General features: G+C 37.5%; 2 protein-coding genes across 3 annotated transcripts; one reads left to right on the forward strand and one right to left on the reverse strand.

The window, feature by feature from the left end:
* Window positions 1-375: 375 nt before the first annotated feature.
* On the reverse strand, window positions 376-11,097 carry LOC136229112 (uncharacterized). 2 transcript variants are annotated; one of them, XM_066017687.1, is made up of 12 exons: window positions 10,782-11,097; window positions 10,539-10,670; window positions 9,993-10,164; window positions 5,133-5,318; window positions 4,616-4,773; window positions 3,826-4,102; window positions 3,511-3,725; window positions 3,180-3,278; window positions 2,576-3,093; window positions 1,551-2,320; window positions 1,105-1,303; window positions 376-920 (listed from the first exon to the last, which is right to left on the reverse strand). In XM_066017687.1, the coding sequence occupies exons 1-12, from the start codon at window positions 10,948-10,950 to the stop codon at window positions 759-761; spliced, it is 3,057 nt and encodes a 1,018-aa protein (XP_065873759.1). In that variant the 5' UTR covers window positions 10,951-11,097; the 3' UTR covers window positions 376-758. The 2 variants fall into 2 exon arrangements, with proteins under 2 accessions (XP_065873759.1, XP_065873767.1); XM_066017695.1 differs by lacking the exons at window positions 9,993-10,164; window positions 10,539-10,670; window positions 10,782-11,097 and adding exons at window positions 6,239-6,357; window positions 6,558-6,576.
* An 86-nt stretch (window positions 11,098-11,183) lies between these two features.
* Window positions 11,184-16,848, forward strand: LOC136229123 (elongator complex protein 3). Its single transcript, XM_066017702.1, has 9 exons — window positions 11,184-11,717; window positions 12,235-12,304; window positions 12,399-12,571; window positions 13,921-14,095; window positions 14,903-15,069; window positions 15,429-15,648; window positions 15,741-15,845; window positions 16,242-16,394; window positions 16,608-16,848. Exons 1-9 carry the CDS (start codon window positions 11,248-11,250, stop codon window positions 16,764-16,766), a joined length of 1,692 nt encoding a protein of 563 aa, XP_065873774.1. The 5' UTR covers window positions 11,184-11,247; the 3' UTR covers window positions 16,767-16,848.
* The last annotated feature ends 138 nt before the right edge of the window (window positions 16,849-16,986 follow it).

Here is a 16,986-nt window from a genome sequence, read left to right on the forward strand (position 1 = left end):
TCTCTCATCAATCAAAAAGATAAAGACAAAAACAACTAATTTTATAAAATAAATAAATATAAAGAACAAAAAAAGGTTTTGTGACTTTTAAACCACGTAGTTTACGTTTAAAAATTGCCCAAACCATGGAATTTATTTTTGGATTTTTCCAAAAAAAAAAAAAGTAGATATACTTTCTGTTGCTATGTATACGCAATGATTATTAAATCCATTAGATTATCAATCTGAATAAATCATACACAGCAATATTTTGATGTTTTTTTTTTGTTAATTAAAAAGTATATTTTATAATTTGTGTTCAGTGATAAATATCCACACAAATGTATTAGAATCGAATACCTAAATTTCCCAGATTGATTTGTACCAAAAAAACATTCAATAAAATCCCACTCAAAGATTCTTTTTATACAATTCCGGAAACTCAATTTGTAAATACTCTAAATTCCAATACAATTCCGAAAGTTTTCAAATCTCCAAATTGAATTGAACTGAATGGGCATCACTACATAATAGCAAAAAAACTATTTGTACATGTTTCATCTTTCTATTACATGTCATTCAAACAATAATGCATTACTCTGAAATATGGTTCCCAATTGTCTAACTTCACTTCTCGTTGATTTCAATACACAATATGATTCTTGCAGATTTTTTCAAAACTAATTTGTCATCTCATGGATATTGCTTCTGGGAGTCCTCGTGAAGCAAAATCAATAACTGGCATGAACTTATAATCAGTCTAGAAACATTAAATAAAACTAGTATTCCGTATTTGAGTAGGGGATTCTGATCATAGTCTCCCGAGACAAACTGAAAGGCAGGGCAACATTCTTCGCCTTCAATGAACTTTCTGCCGTCTCTAGTGCCCTGGAAGCTTGCAGAGCCATCTCAGCATGAAGATGGAGGCATGACATAGCCATCTAACACAGAAATATACAGCTCAATAATGGCCCTCTTTTCATTGCTAAAAGTATTTCCAGAAAACAACTTGGCTTGATAGGATGACTACTAATTTAGAGCATACTGGATTGGATTGACAACCTACTAATTTAGAGCAAGAGCTAAAAGACAATATTGAACTTCATCTGAGAGTTGATTGCTTACCATATAGCACTCTTTATCTACGTCACACTCAACTATGTTAAGTGCCCATGATCGAATCCACTCAAGGCCTTTAGAGACTTCAAGGTTCCCTTCTGTTAGGGCTGAAGCAACATGGGATGGATGTAGTGATACCAATATACTTGAAGCTGCAAAAAGCGCAGCTCGTCTAACATAAGCTTCTTTATGATGACATATCTCCCTGCATAAATTTCATATTGTTGAGTTATAGATAACCAATAATTTCCCTACAGTTTAAGACCGAGCACTAGTTAAATAGATGAAAAAGCGAACCATCAGTTTTCATTTATCATTAGCAGAAAACCACCAAGCATGCAATGCATCTCTTGATATCGGGATATGCATCATAACAAACAAACAAATAAAAACAAATCCTTTATGTCTGGTTCGTAATAGTAAAATTTATATATGAATGCTCAATCACTTACTTGGACCTGAGCATATCTAGAAGAGGGGGCGCCAAAGCAGACGCCTCAGGATGCATGGAAACACATCTGATACAAACACCGAGCATGTAGATGAGTTTTCCAAGGACAATAAAATCTCGTCCAAGCAAGTCAACACCATGTGTTCTTTTATCAAACCCTTGCATTGCTGGAAGCATAAAAGCTGCAGCATAAACAGGGAACTTATTTTGGGTCCAATCTGAATGGCTTTCTCTTATATTTGATGATCTCAGGCTCCAACGACGAGTCTTCCCTTTTCTAATCTGACCAGGTTTAGATGGAAGTTCTCTCTCAAAACGATTAGAATAGTTTAATAGAGTTCCTGTTTCTGCAACCTCTTTCCAGGAGCCAGCTCCTGGAGGTCCAGAGCTATTAGGTAAGAACCATGGATGATTCTCAGATACAGTTGATATAAGATTCCTTGACTGGTTTTTGGGTTTCATAATCTTAGCTTCAGCAAGCTCCTGAGCGGCTTCAGTCATTACATCAAGAATCATTATGCGTTGGCTGATGTCAACATTTGGGGAATATAACAGTTTGTTCAAAGTATCAACAGCTTGGAAAGGACATGCAACAAGCAAAGCAACCAATGCTCTTTGCCTCTTGTCTTCAGCTGATTCTTCCTCACCTTCTACAGCTAAATCAGAGCAACGAACCTGGAGAAGGGTTCTAGCAAGATCACTTGCTATATGGATAAGTTCATCAGGTGATGCTCGTACAAGCTTTTCAGCAACATCAAGAGCCCTCTCTACCTGCAATGTAAGACATGAATAATAAATATCCACAAGAAAACTTCCTTTGCCAATACATTTGTGCCTCTTAGGAACTAATTGAAATTCTGAAGCAGAGTAGAATCCCATAAGGAAATTCACAAACAAGATACAAGCTCACAGACAATATCACGTAAATTCTATGTCTTCCCTCAGTTAGAACACAATGAGATGCAACTTGTGTGAAAATGTTATATCTAAACGAAATATCTAATAAAATTTGACAAATGAACTTACCCCATCAGCATCATCAGATTTCCGTAGAGCTCCAACAACATCAACCAACTGCGTTAACTTTTTCTGCAAATCTGTGTCATCATCGGTCAAGTCGTACGGCTGTAAAGATGAATCACTGGAAGCATCAGAACTTTCACTTGCATTATCCTCCTCATCTTCACTGGAGGCTGATCCATAGTTCAGGGTTGCTGGATCAATGATCTCATCCGGATCAATTAACTTAAATTGAGATAAATTATTGCTTTCACCCTTCATTTTCTTCCCCCTCTTATCATGTATTGAAGAGTTAAAGTCCTTTGCTGGCTCTAAGGTTGTCAGTACTTCTGTTTTTTCATTTCCAATTGAGGTAGAAAGAGTACTGTTTTCAGGTTTGGTCAATCCAAACTCCCAATCAATAGTCTCCTCCCTGCAACTATCATCAAGGTACAGAGGATTTTTGGGGTCAATTACTTTGGAGAACACTAAAGCAACAGTACTTGCCATTTTCCGAACTAAATGAGTAGGGCTCTCTAGCCTGCCTGCCAGTAATAATAGTGGGCATAAGAAGAAAAGTACCAACGAGTCAAAGAGCAATATACTAAAAAATTTGCAACTTAAAACCTACAGCTAACTCCTTGAAGAACTGAGTGCATCACATCCTTAGATTTATCTAGTTCTTCTTTAGACATCAGCTCCATGCAAAGACCTATAGCAGCAGTTACATCTGTATTTTCGATAAAGGAAAACATTATCGGCAGAACAGTTAACAGTCACAAAAAACTAATTGTACAGCCATAGAATTTCACAAATATCAGAAGATGATTATGAATGAGAATTTAGTATTTCCTATCATATAAAGCAAGAGTGAGACATGTGATACTTCATCCAAATCAAGCTACGACAAGCATCACTATCCAAGAATCTCCAACCAGAGTTAAATAGTTAGTAAAGGATACAAGCTTGCTGCTCTATTGGGGATGATTGGAAAAACTCCCTTTTGGACCATACTGCAATGAGCCGTTGCATTATATCTAACAGAACATGGGATTCACGGCCTTTTGTAAGTGAATTAGCAACAGGTGGAGATTCAAGCACCACAAATTGAATAATCCATCGAAGGCAACAGATAGGAAATACTTTCCAAAGTAGAAATTTGTCCAAAAACAGAGTCCTGCGTAAGAGAACAAACATGAACAATTTCACATTTATTGTTAAGCAGGGCACTATTATCTCTACTTGATTCACAGAGAGACAAACTCCAAATTTCTGACCTAACTGATGGTTGGTCTTTAAAAGCTTGATGATACAAAATCCACAGAATCCAGTAAGCTTCAATATCAGTTGCATGCTCAACTGCCAGCTGGTGCAAAAGCTGTTCAGACAATTTTTCTACTGAATAGGGATCTTTAATAGCTTCCATCATCCCCAGCCAAAATTGAATTCTGGGGTTTGCCTTAAATAGTTCTTCCGTTACTGGATGTGTACCTGATGATAAACACCACCGAACATCTCCAAGAACCCGAGGGACTAATTCACCTAGAAGCACATCTGTAAACATGAAATGAATTATACATAAAGACTAATTGTTATAAAAAACTTCCATAGGATATTTCCAGTTAGGCATACTACAGATCTCGACTACTAGTATTTTTTGAAATAATAAAACATAAGAATATAAACTCTTGCAAGATTCGTATTTTCGAAATCAGTTCCCCTTGCAGTCTATGCATGACCAAAATGCACCCAGCAATATTTCTCCATGCAGTCTATTGCATGACCAAAATGTACCCAGTAATCCTCTTTTTTATTCCCACTTTCATCATGAATATATTACCACATTACATAAGCTTAAAAAATTAAGAAATGGCTAAACTCATTACATGAAAAAAAATGTTGTTTCATCTAATTTCAACACTATTATATAGTAGCTGATAAATTTTTTCTTTTGCTTAGTTTGAACCAAAAATCAACTTAATCAGGAAGGGTGACTTCCTCATGAAGGCGAATTATTGTAGCCTGAATGTGAAGGTTTCAGTATTGTGCTTGAAATATTTGAATTACCTGAAGAACCACGTCGACAAATGCGAGAAAATATTTCCCCGATGAATAGTATTGTACCATCCATGTCACGCCTGAAGATAGGTTCCTTATCTAGTGGATTCTTACCCCTCTCTAGCCCTTCATTCAGAAGTTGAATTATAATCTTCTTGAAGAACAAACTACAACTAGTGTAAAGGCAAAACTGTATATATCAAAGGCAGATATAGATGAAACTTTATCCATAGTATTTACTATTTTTAATACATGAAATTTATCCACAGTGAAGAGCAGATACTATACTACTAGATCCTTTAAGTGAACAAATAAATATGACATAAAAAGTTCAAAATCACATTTAAGTCGTGGGAAAATAGACATGCATGTCATACATTCTTATATGCAAATAATATGCAGCACAAGAAAAGGTACTTTAATAGAATTGAGGTACACGTATGCTTTGTCAGGACTGGAACAAATCTATGACAGTGGACATATCCTGAAACCAGCATAAAAACTAGTATAACAGAAGTAAGGATACTGTGATGAGAGTGCAGTTGGTGCTCTAGGCCGTGCTTTGTCAGGAATAGAGGCAACAATCTGTGCCACCCTAGATACAACTTGCTGGAGCTGTGCGTCTGTATAATCTACAAACTGATGAGCCCCGCTGAGTTTCCTGGCTATTTGACTGACTCCATCATTTTCAACTAAGCAGAGAAGAAGTAACCTAAAACAAGTAAAATTTTTGTCAGCAGATAGATTATAATTTTTCTACATAAAGTGAAACAGCTGCCACCACAATGGAAGTACTACAACTCATAGTTATTAAAGGCGCATGGCGCACTAAGGCGCAAGGGGTCCTGGAGCCTTGGCGCATGGCGCACGGCGATGGCGCGCGCCATAGCGAGACAAGGCGCACTAACAAAAATAAAAATTATAAAACTATAAAACTATCATAAAAATGTAATGAATACTAAATCATGAAAATATCTTAAGCATAAATAAATTTCAAAATGCAAACTAAACCACATATTAGAAAACTTTAAAGTTGAATACTAATTCCTAAAGGTCTACTCCTAATCAAAACTCTCCAAATCCATCACTCCTCGTCATCACTATCACACTCCTCGTCTAAAGCATCATCAAACTCTTGATCATCAAACTCATTCTCTTCATCCTCATCAACAAACTCAGTTTCTTCTTCCTCCTCATCTCGAACAACTACATGGGCTTTTCCTCGATCCTTGGAAGATGATACTTTAGCCTTTTTTCCTACTCTTCTAGTGTTATGTGCACTCTCTTCAACTCCAGCAGCCTTACCAACTAAACCCCATGTTAGAGTATCATTTTCAAACACGAGATCATCTTCATCCTCGTTCGACCCCTCATCATCATCCAACTTACCCATCAACCACTCATTAGATTCATCTATATCACGTAAAGAAATAGGGTCAATGCGGTCACGAGCATCATGTCGACGCTTAAGTGCTCTATTATACTTCACAAACACCAAATCATTTAACTTCTTTTGGGAAAGTTTGTTCCTTTTTTTGTTGTGAACCTGGAACACAAAATATACAGTCTTATTTACATAAAAAAACATCAGAAACAGAAATTAAGGATGAAAAAATTGCATAAGACACTTACATGTTCAAACATGCTCCAGTTACGCTCACAACCGGATGCACTACAAGTGAGACTGAGTACCTTCACAGCAAACTCAGCCAAATTTGGAGCCGAAGAACCATAACATGTCCACCACTCGGCTGTTAGAAAACAGAATATAAATAAACATCAACAAATAGTAAAAACAGCAACAAACTAAAGTATATTAACATTAACAAACAGCAATAAAATAACTTGTATTAACATTAACAAACAACCACAAACTAACCTATAAAAGGCATAAAAAAACACAGCAACAAACTAACTATAATAAAAATTAAAACAGCAACGGAATAATTACCAGGAGATTTTGTGTTGCGGTGCCTAATAGCCAAAGGAGTTCCAAACAGCTCTTGTGAATTATGATACAAGCTTAATTCACTCATTATTTTGTCTTGTACATCAAGGTCAGGAACCAACCTCATTAGGCATTCAAATAGCCCACCACATACCTCTTTATCTTTAAGGATTTTACTAGAATTTGCATAGAAGAACTCGGGGTTAAGATAATGACCAGCAGCATGCAAGGGTTGATGAAGTTGGCATTCCCATCTTCTATCTATAATCTCAAAGACTTCCTTGTACTTTTTATCGTCCTTTTCTTTGCCTTTCTTAGTAAAGGATGCTTCAATAGTTTCTTTAGCCCTATCCATCGCTTCATAAATATATCCCATTGCTGGCCTTTTCTCACCATCAACCAATCTAAGAACACGAACTAAAGGACCAAATACCTTCAATATATGCACAATACTAGTCCAAAAGCTGCCATTCAACACAGTGGACGTGGCTCTTTTACCGGCTGCCTCTTTTGCCCATTTACTACTTGTCCATTCTTCAGAAGTGAACATCATCCTCAAATTTTTCTTTTGATTATGAATGCTTTGAAGAGTCAAAAATGCAGTAGCAAACCTTGTCACACCAGGCCTAATAAGATCTCTTCCATTAGTGAAACGCCTCAACATATTCACTACACCAGATCGGACATAAATGTAGGAACTGAAGCTCACACCCATTTTCAAAGTCTTTCTCGCTTTTTCTAGCTTCCCTATATCTTCCAAGATTAGATCAATGCAATGGGCAGCACAAGGAGTCCAATATAAATTGGGTCTCTTTCTCATCAAAGCTTTACCTATAAAAGAAAAGCAAACACAAGTAAAAATCTTACTAAACTATAGAACAGAGATCAATAAAATGATAAAACATAAACATAATTTTTTTTTAATTACAATTCAGAACTAACCTGCCTTAACATTGTTAGATGCACTATCCGTGACGATTTGAACAACATTTTTGACTCCAACACGTTCCACCACGTTATCAAACAATGAAAGCATCATCTCTCCAGCCTTTGATTGTTCAGAAGCATCAATGGACTCCAAAAAAACGGTTCCACTAGGAGAATTCACCAAAAAGTTAATCAACGTCCTACTTCTCTTATCCGTCCAACCATCTGTCATTATGGAACATCCATATTTGCTCCATTCAGCTTCATAAGGCTTCATTGAATCTTTCACTTCATCAACAACTTTACGTAGAAAAGGAACCCGAACTTCATGGAAACTTGGTGCTTTCATACCAATACCATATTGCCCTATTGCTTGAACCATAACAGGGAAGCTTGGGTAATTGACAGCATTAAACGGGATTGCAGCATCATACATCCATCTAGCAATGTCCATACATGCCTTCTCCCGCAATTCTTTTTTGCAAGCATCATTTATGGTTGCTTGCTTCATCTTTGCATCCTTTCTACCTTTCACAACCTTTTCAGCACTAGGTGTAAAATACAAATCCAATAGACCCTTCTGTCTTGGCCTTTTTGGTGGCTGCTTACTTGGTTGTTGTTGTGAGCTTGGCTGCAAACCTATATCATCTTCATCTTCATCATCACCAAAAGTATCTATATCCACAAAATCTGGAATTGCTACTTTCTCAAGGGTAGATGCAGCCTTTTTCACCATGTATTCTTGAATCTCTGAATGCACATGAGGTGGACATTTGGTACAAATTTTTGAATTTCTGAACCCTCCAACAATGTGCTGTTTGGCTCGAGTTATGCCACCTTTGTTGACCTTGTTGCAAAAAATACACCTAAGATCATTCTTGTTTTTGGTGTTCGGGTCCAACAATTCGACGTATTTCCAACATGGGTCTTTGTTATTCTCGCTCACTCTTGGATTACTAGATGTTCCAGCCATGATTCAATATCTAAAAGCAAAAAAAAAAAATACAAATGAACAGAGAAATAAGATAAGTTTTATTATTATGAATAATTTAATTCATATAAGAAAAAAAGAAAATATGAGAAAGAAGAAAGAAAAGGAACCAACAATAAAAATATAGAACAGAAGAAGAGGTTTATTATAGAAGAAAGAAAGAAGATTTTTACTGCAGAGAAAGAAATAAAACACTAACAGAGAAAGATGATTTACAGAAGAAAGAAGATGTACAGAACAAAGAAGAAAATAAAAAAACTAACCGAGATAGAAGAAGAGTACCTGTTGAAGTTGAATTCCCTTTGCCTTCTTTGTTTGAATCGGTTTGATGTTTTTCTTTTCTACTAAATTTCTTCCTCTTGTTCTTCTAATAATGATTGCCGATTTGTCTCTTACTCTTCAATTCAAATGACTCTATCTCTTCCACTTCAAAGAGTCTCTTGGTCTTCTATTAAATTTAAACCGTGTACTCTCTCTCCTCTTTAATACTTTTTGTTAATAAACATGTGTGCCATAATGCCATTACAGATATTTAAAAAAAAAACTGCCCAGAACTGCCTCTAACTGCCAAGGCGCGCCTTGGTGCGCCTTTGGCAACTGCATTTGGCGCAGAATGGCGCACCAGGCGCGCGCCATGGCAATTGCGCCTCGCCATGGGCCAACCATGGCGCTATGGCCTGCGCCTGGTGCGCCATGCGCCATAGGCGCGCCTTTAATAACTATGCTACAACTGTTAAGTGAGCTCATAATATACTGTTGCAACATTGACATGTAGTAATAAAACGATTGAACATGTCACATGTGGTACACCAGACATTACCCAGCTACGTGGTACACGACACATTATCCAGCTACGAAATACGTTATGATGTAAACAACATAACATGTGCTAGTTCTAAAGGACTGATAGATTGATTTCTCCACCTGGCCATTAAAATGTTCCCATGAATGTGGAGAGGGTTTAAAGGAGATTGTAGCAAAAAACTCAATGCTACCTAGCACTAGAAGTAGAGACAAAATGGCCAATTTGTTAATCAAATTTCTACACAACATTTCAACTAATTTTATAGCATAGGCAAATCATGGGGCAAGCTGGACTAACTATATGTATATGCATTCATGAGAGTCATGCTTTAATGCAACAAGACCACATGGGATAACTAAGGCTGGATTTGGACGAGACTCAGGTTGCGCTTTACTTCAAAATAATTGAATGAGGCTCAGTGCATATAGTTTTTTGCAACCACCTCTAAAATCATGAACATGGATTAGAACTCTTATGAAAATAAATTTGACAAATATCTAAGGACTAGGTTCAATCTGAAATACACATCTCTACTAAGACTTCTGTTAAAAACAAAAACTGCCTCCCCTTTTTGCAAGCCCAATTTCTTTTTATAAATTGAAACTAAAAGCTTAAATTCAAATATTTCAGTCTCAGATGCCACTGTTTCTAGATGGATAAAGACAACACCAGTTTCAATGACTGTAACGTGTGAATGAAGCTCATAATCTCATACCTTTCAGCATTTGATTGGACTGCATTAACATCAAGACTGTCATTTCCATTTGGTTGTAAGCAAGGAACTAATATCTGAACAATCTCAGTAGAAGGTCCGCTAACAAAGAAAGAATCATATACATGTTTCTTTGCTGAAATGGGGAAACAAGCTAACCAATTGGAAGCAACATCTGCATGCAAAAACATTTGTTATATGGACAATAATGATCATCACAACAAAACTCTCCGCATAAATACCTATATTAGGGAACAAAGCAGCAGCAATGATATTATGCATAAAACATCCGAGACTTACATTTGCAAAAATCAATTACCAATTGGAGCATTATACTAAGTGTAAATTGTGAAAACCGCAAATAAATATAGCCAAATGAAACACAATAGACTTTTATGACTAGTAACTTTGTAATGCAACCTTACTATGAAGGCATCGGTGAAGTAATAAACTTGGTATTTGCAAACTAGAATACAAATTAACCATTAATTATGCCAAAAAGAAGAATTTGTGATATGGTCAAAAGAGATGAGTAACATATTGGATTACCGAGCAACAAAGTCCGAGCTAGCGTTGGAAATGCAGCTCCACGGAAGAAAGCTTCCCACCAGTCGCCTCTCTCGTCTGCAGAAGGAGCCTTAGCGACAAGGACCTGGTCTCTGAAATCCTCGTCCAGACTACCTTCAAAACCAGATTATAAAAAACAAAAGTAAAGCACCTACCATATTAACATGAATTTTGATGGAAGAACAAAGCCAAGAAGGAGAAAAGAGTGGTTTTTTTTATAGCGACCTGAGATTACCGAGGAGTTTATAGGAAATAGAAGGACAGCAAGGGAGTGAAGAGCGCAGATCACTTGGCTCATTTGTTTGGCAACTTTTATTCCTGAGATTACTTCTCCTACCTTCTCGAGTACTTTGCCCTCAACCACTCTCTTCCTTCTCTTTGATTCCTCCTCCATTTTCTCCTTCCTGTATAGGCTTTCTTGCTGTAAAATTCAAACAGGAGTTGATTTTGACGATTATTCACTTGCAGTTACGGAACCAAAGTTTCGCTGCACTGCCAGGACATTGATATACTTTCCGCCGGAAGCGATGTTGAAGGAGAGGGCGTGATACGGTGTCGTTTGAATGTTATATGCGAAGCTTATTTCTAAATATTAGTGCTCCAAACGACACCGTTTCATTAGTTCTATATTCCTTTTCTTCGTCTCCTCACTTTGGGGTTTTAGCACTGGTAACTCTCTCTATCCCCCAAGATGGCAACGGCAATGGTTTCTGAGTCCAAAAAGCAACCGCGGCCGGGGCGGGGTGGATTCCAAGCCCATGGCCTGACTGAAGAGGAAGCTCGTGTACGAGCCATAGCAGAAATTGTCAATTCCATGGTGGAACTCTCGCAGAAGAACCAAACTGTCGATCTCAATGCTATTAAATCAGCAGCCTGCCGCAAGTACGGCCTTGCACGAGCACCTAAACTCGTGGAGATGATCGCGGCACTGCCGGATTCCGAACGCGAGTCGCTACTTCCCAAGCTTCGAGCAAAGCCAGTACGTACGGCCTCAGGAATTGCAGTTGTGGCCGTTATGTCGAAGCCGCACCGGTGCCCCCATATTGCTACAACGGGAAATATATGCGTTTATTGCCCTGGTGGACCGGATTCAGATTTTGAGTACAGTACTCAGTCCTATACTGGTTACGAACCTACTAGCATGCGCGCAATTCGTGCCAGGTAGCTTTTATAGGCGATTGACTGAATTGTTTCAGTTAACAAATTCATGTATATCTGTTTTTATTAGACTATAGTACTGCTATCCTTGTCTGTTAGGAGCAATATATCATTCAAATACTTGTCATTTTAACTCCACACGAATGAAGCTATAGTGCTTCTGTATCTTTAATTAAACTTGTTTACTTTAGTGGCTATTTCCAAATCTATACATAATACTGACCATGAGATGTCAGATATCAAGTGTATCTAACTATGAATTCATATATAGAACTGATTTTGAAAATAGGATTACTGAAAGGAAACTCTGTTGTTTTTCATATGTGAGAACGACCAGCCATGAAATACTGGCAGTATATTGCTTTGTCCATAATTCAGCAATTGTAAAGGTTTGACTTGTCTACTTTCTTCTGAACTGCTAATTGCAGTTGTTTTTTCGGGTACTTAGTTGTTCATATTATTAGGAAGTTAATTTTTCCTATGACAATAGTTGCATTTTGTTTGCCTTTGCTGGTTCCAGATATAACCCATATGTCCAGGCTAGAAGCAGGATTGATCAGCTTAAGCGATTGGGTCACAGTGCAGATAAGGTCTTCTTTATTTGCACTTTATTTTTCTGAAATGACTGCTTTTGCACATAAGCACCTCTCTATTCTTCTGATTTAACTGTGCATGTGTTTTCAGGTCGAGTTCATATTGATGGGTGGTACCTTCATGTCATTGCCAGCAGATTACCGTGATTACTTCATAAGGAATCTTCATGATGCATTGTCAGGGCACACTTCTTCCAATGTTGAAGAGGCAGTTGCCTATTCTGAGCATGGTACAGTGAAGTGTATTGGAATGACAATTGAGACGTAAGTATATTGAATGAATCTGTGTGATGGAGTTTATAATTTTGTCATCCTATTTCTAGGTCGAATGTTGTTTGAGGTTGATTTTGGGACTGTTACAAATGCGAAAATAATACTCTGAGAGTCTGGTGTGAAATTATTCATCTGACCTTCCAATAGTAGATCAATATTTCCCAGAATTTGTTATTTCATTTATTTAGGTGATAATTCATGGTTGTTATAGAAAATTCAGATGCTCTGCTGTTGTTGGTAATATATTTTATTTTTGATTGATGTTTTTCACACTTACAGGAGCCTATCTGGTATGTATTGTCTAATGTCTACAAATTATTGCATTTTCTTGTTAAAATTTTCATGCATATTTCATATTTGAAAATGCATTTTTTGGCCCTTGAACTTATTGATTTTTTTTTTTTTTTTTGTACTGAGAACCCCTTAAGTTTAGCAACGATAGAAGTAGGGAGACAGGGACAATCACCCTAGGTGGGAGAGTTGTTCAGGTCTCGGAGTGCTTCTGGTATTTAGGATCTATTATCCAAACGGATGGAGAAGTAGATGGAGATGTTGCTCATAGGATTAAATCTGGTTGGGCGAAGTAGAAGAGTGTTACGGGTTTCCTTTGTGATCCCGGCATGCCTAATAGATTGAAGGGAAAATTCTACCGCACGGCAATCAGACCAGCATTGTTATATGGTACGGAGTGTTGGGCAGTGAAACACTGTCGATGCGTATGTTGAGATGGATGTGTGGTCATACCAGAAAGGATAGGGTGAGTAATGAAATAATTAGTACAAAAGTAGGAGTTACATCTATTGAGAATAAAATGAGGGAAAACCGATTAAGGTGGTTTGGCCATGTAAGACGAAGAGCGCTTGATGCGCCGGTTAGGAGGACTGAAGAGTGGCAAAAGGATGTAGTGGTGAGGGGTAGGGGTAGACCTAAGCAAACTTGGAGGGTGATCGAGAGTGATATGAGTTTATTAGGGATTGATGAGAATATGGTAGTGGATAGGACGGAGTGGAGGGAGAGAATTTGTGTCGCTGACACGACTTGATTGCACGGTTTCATATGATGGTTCATGTTAGCCGACCCCGAATCATTTCGGGATTAAGGCTTTGTTGTTGTTGTTGTTGTTGTGTACTGAGAACCCCTTAACTGAATTTTGTGGAAGAAGTCCTCGATTTGTTACCTTCAAAATCATTAATGTTGGGTTAATTTGAACTTAAAAAGTGTATAGAACACATATTCATTTGAGGAGCTCAATAGCATATGGCCAAAAAGATTAAGGGGGGAAATGTGTTTTTCCTTCATATTTATTAAAAGATGTTTTGTTTACTTCGTTTTATTTGCAGGAGGCCAGATTATTGTCTTGGACCTCATTTGCGTCAAATGCTTTCTTATGGATGTACAAGATTGGAGATTGGAGTTCAAAGCACATATGAGGATGTTGCTCGCGATACTAATAGAGGACATACAGTAGCCGCTGTGGCTGATTGTTTTGCCTTGGCAAAAGATGCTGGTTTCAAGGTAGGCTAATGCCTTATTATTTGGGGAATTGGTGTCTTGCACTTCATTTGGTCCTGTGTATGTGTGTAGTATGGGTTCCAGGTCTTTAGCTGGTTTTAGATGCACAATAAAGTTACTTTATCATTAGCATTCCGCTCTGAAGCACGGACACGCCGGCGACCCAACGTATCGCGTGTCCGATACGTTTCCGTGTCGGAAACGCCTAGGACACGGTGTCGGGGCCGTTTCTGTAATATCGGAAAGTTGGACACGCGTATCAGTGAAGGATACGCGTGTCCCAGAAAAAAAAAAACACTCCGATTCTTCAAATCTGAAAAAACATCCGTTCAACTCCAAAGTAATTCTTCAATCATCGATTCTTATTCCAAATAGATTTGGAGAGCCAGAAACTCCAAAGGACAGGGGGAATTAATGCCATTAATACAAAAACTCTCAAACTTCTCCATCCGCTAAATAGGTTTTTAGTGTTAAGGAGTAAAGCTTTTATTATGTTTAGTTAAGAGTTTTATAATTTCGTTTATATGTTTTTATTTAGTTATATTACAAAAAATCATATATAAAAAATATATTTTTAATATTTATAAATGTGCCCCAATATTTTTAATATTTACACGTGTCCCCCACGTATCCGTGTCCTGTGTTTTATAGAAATGACGTTTCCCGTATCCATATCCGTGTCGGATACCGTATCCATATCCGTGTCCGGGCAACATAGGCATTCCGGTCTTTATGCTTATGATGCCCATCTCTGTTGTCATCAGATACTTTGATGTTTTTGTTAACCACAGGTTTATCACTTTGCTGTAGGTTGTTGCTCATATGATGCCTGATCTTCCTAATGTTGGGGTTGAGAGGGACATGGAAAGCTTCAGAGAGTTCTTTGAGAGTCCTTCTTTTAGAGCAGATGGACTCAAAATTTACCCTACTCTTGTTATTCGTGGAACTGGGCTTTATGAGCTCTGGAAAACTGGCAGGTTATCAATTTTTATTACTGTTTTTTCCTCTCTCTGATGTTGAAAAGAAAAAATTTAATAGGAAGCTAATTTTGTTGAATATCCTAGTTTGAAATTATTTTGGCCCCTTCTGCCCTAATATGTTTGATGGATCATGACAACATCTCAGTTGCATTTACAACTATGCATCTTTTTGCAACCCGTGTTGTTTTTGCGGATGTTGGAATGTATGTGATAGATTTTGCAGATTTAGGGGCATATGTGATAATTCAATCATTAACCCTTGTGAAAGAAAACGTTATTTCGGAAAGGTCTTATTTCGAAGTTAGTAGTTGTAAAATTCAGAGTTGAAGCATGATGATATTTACTCCTGATTGCAGGTATAGAAACTATCCACCTGAACAACTTGTAGATATAGTAGCAAGGATCCTAGCTATGGTACCCCCATGGACACGTGTTTATAGAGTTCAGCGGGATATCCCAATGCCTCTGGTTACATCTGGAGTTGAGAAAGGAAATCTTAGGGAGCTAGCTTTAGCTCGGATGGATGACTTAGGCTTAAAATGCCGTGATGTCCGTACACGTGAGGCTGGAATCCAGGTTAGCAAATGGAAATATTGCATCAATTGTCAAGAATCATTAAATTGTTTGGAAGAAGTTCAGGTCCTGACAGCTTCCATTAAAAAATATAGGATATTCATCACCAAATCAAGCCAGAAGAAGTTGAGCTTGTTCGTCGTGATTATACAGCAAATGAAGGGTGGGAGACATTTCTTTCATATGAGGACACGCGGCAGGTATCCGAGACATCTTTTTTGCATGCATGTTATTTTGTGATGGGTAGGGGCATGGGTACATGAATAGCTTAAAAACAGTGCCACTTAAGAGCAATTAACTACTTCTATCCAAAAAAAAAAAAAAAAAAAAAAACAATTTAACTATTGGAATGAAATTCAGAGGCATGACAGGGTTTTTAGGGATCCACTTATAATCGGTCATTTATTGTATTTATCAGTGTTAATTGGCATTACTCTACACTATAATTTACTTAAAGCGCGCTTCATAATCTAAAGACCATAGTACTGTGGTTCCTTTCTGTTGTTAGCCTGTGATGTTTTCAGATGTTAGCCTGTTAGAGAAGCTTTTACTTGCTGAAATTAAAATGAAATTTTGTTCAACTCTGTTGGTTGCAGGATATTCTTGTTGGATTATTACGGTTGAGAAAATGTGGGAAGAATGTTACTTGTCCTGAGCTCATGGGGAAGTGCTCTATTGTTCGTGAGCTCCACGTCTATGGAACTGCAGTTCCTGTACATGGGCGTGATGCAGACAAGTTACAGCACCAGGTAATCAGTAGTATTCTTCCTAAGTAAGAATAATGTAATTGGAAGAAGGTATAGAGAGATTTATCAGAGGCCAGAGTCTTCTCTCTCTATCTCTTCCCTTGTTCATACCAATTATTCATACAATGGAATCTGTTGCGCGTATCGACTGGAAATGGGTTTCTCATTTCCTGATTTGAGTCTTCCCTCCATTCATCCTTTTCTTTGTCATGGCAGGGTTATGGGACACTATTAATGGAAGAGGCAGAGCGGATTGCTCGTTGGGAGCATCGATCAGCTAAGGTAGCTGTGATTTCAGGCGTGGGAACCCGACATTATTATAGGAAATTGGGGTATGAGCTTGAAGGTCCTTATATGGTGAAATGTCTTGCTTGACTATAAACCTAATATATGTCAAATAACACAATTTTGTAACTTTATAATTGATTGTATGATTCAGTTTGTTAGTTAACTTGTACTTCTTCTCTTCATTTTTAAGAAAAAAATATCCAGCTTATTGAAATAGATTTATCTACTTTTAAATTTAACTAAAGTGATTTAATATATAAATTTAGAATAATTGTAATGAAATCTAAATAAGATCGTAAGAATTAGA

The sequence above is a fragment of the Euphorbia lathyris genome, chromosome 1 (genome assembly GCF_963576675.1).
Source record: "Euphorbia lathyris chromosome 1, ddEupLath1.1, whole genome shotgun sequence".
Lineage (NCBI taxonomy): Eukaryota > Viridiplantae > Streptophyta > Magnoliopsida > Malpighiales > Euphorbiaceae > Euphorbia > Euphorbia lathyris.

What these genes read in the sequence shown, in the direction of transcription:
- LOC136229112 (XM_066017687.1), bottom strand. Translation starts at nt 10,950, where the DNA reads ATGGAGGAGGAATCAAAGAGAAGGAAGAGAGTGGTTGAGGGCAAAGTA. An exon ending in CCCAATAGAGCAGCAAGCTT is followed by an intron (nt 3,279 to 3,510) that starts GTATCCTTTACT and finishes TCGAAAATACAG; the next exon opens with ATGTAACTGCTGCTATAGGT. An exon ending in TAGATAAAGAGTGCTATATG is followed by an intron (nt 921 to 1,104) that starts GTAAGCAATCAA and finishes TTTCTGTGTTAG; the next exon opens with ATGGCTATGTCATGCCTCCA.
- LOC136229123 (XM_066017702.1), top strand. Translation starts at nt 11,248, where the DNA reads ATGGCAACGGCAATGGTTTCTGAGTCCAAAAAGCAACCGCGGCCGGGG. An exon ending in CAAAAGATGCTGGTTTCAAG is followed by an intron (nt 14,096 to 14,902) that starts GTAGGCTAATGC and finishes ACTTTGCTGTAG; the next exon opens with GTTGTTGCTCATATGATGCC. An exon ending in CAGACAAGTTACAGCACCAG is followed by an intron (nt 16,395 to 16,607) that starts GTAATCAGTAGT and finishes TTGTCATGGCAG; the next exon opens with GGTTATGGGACACTATTAAT.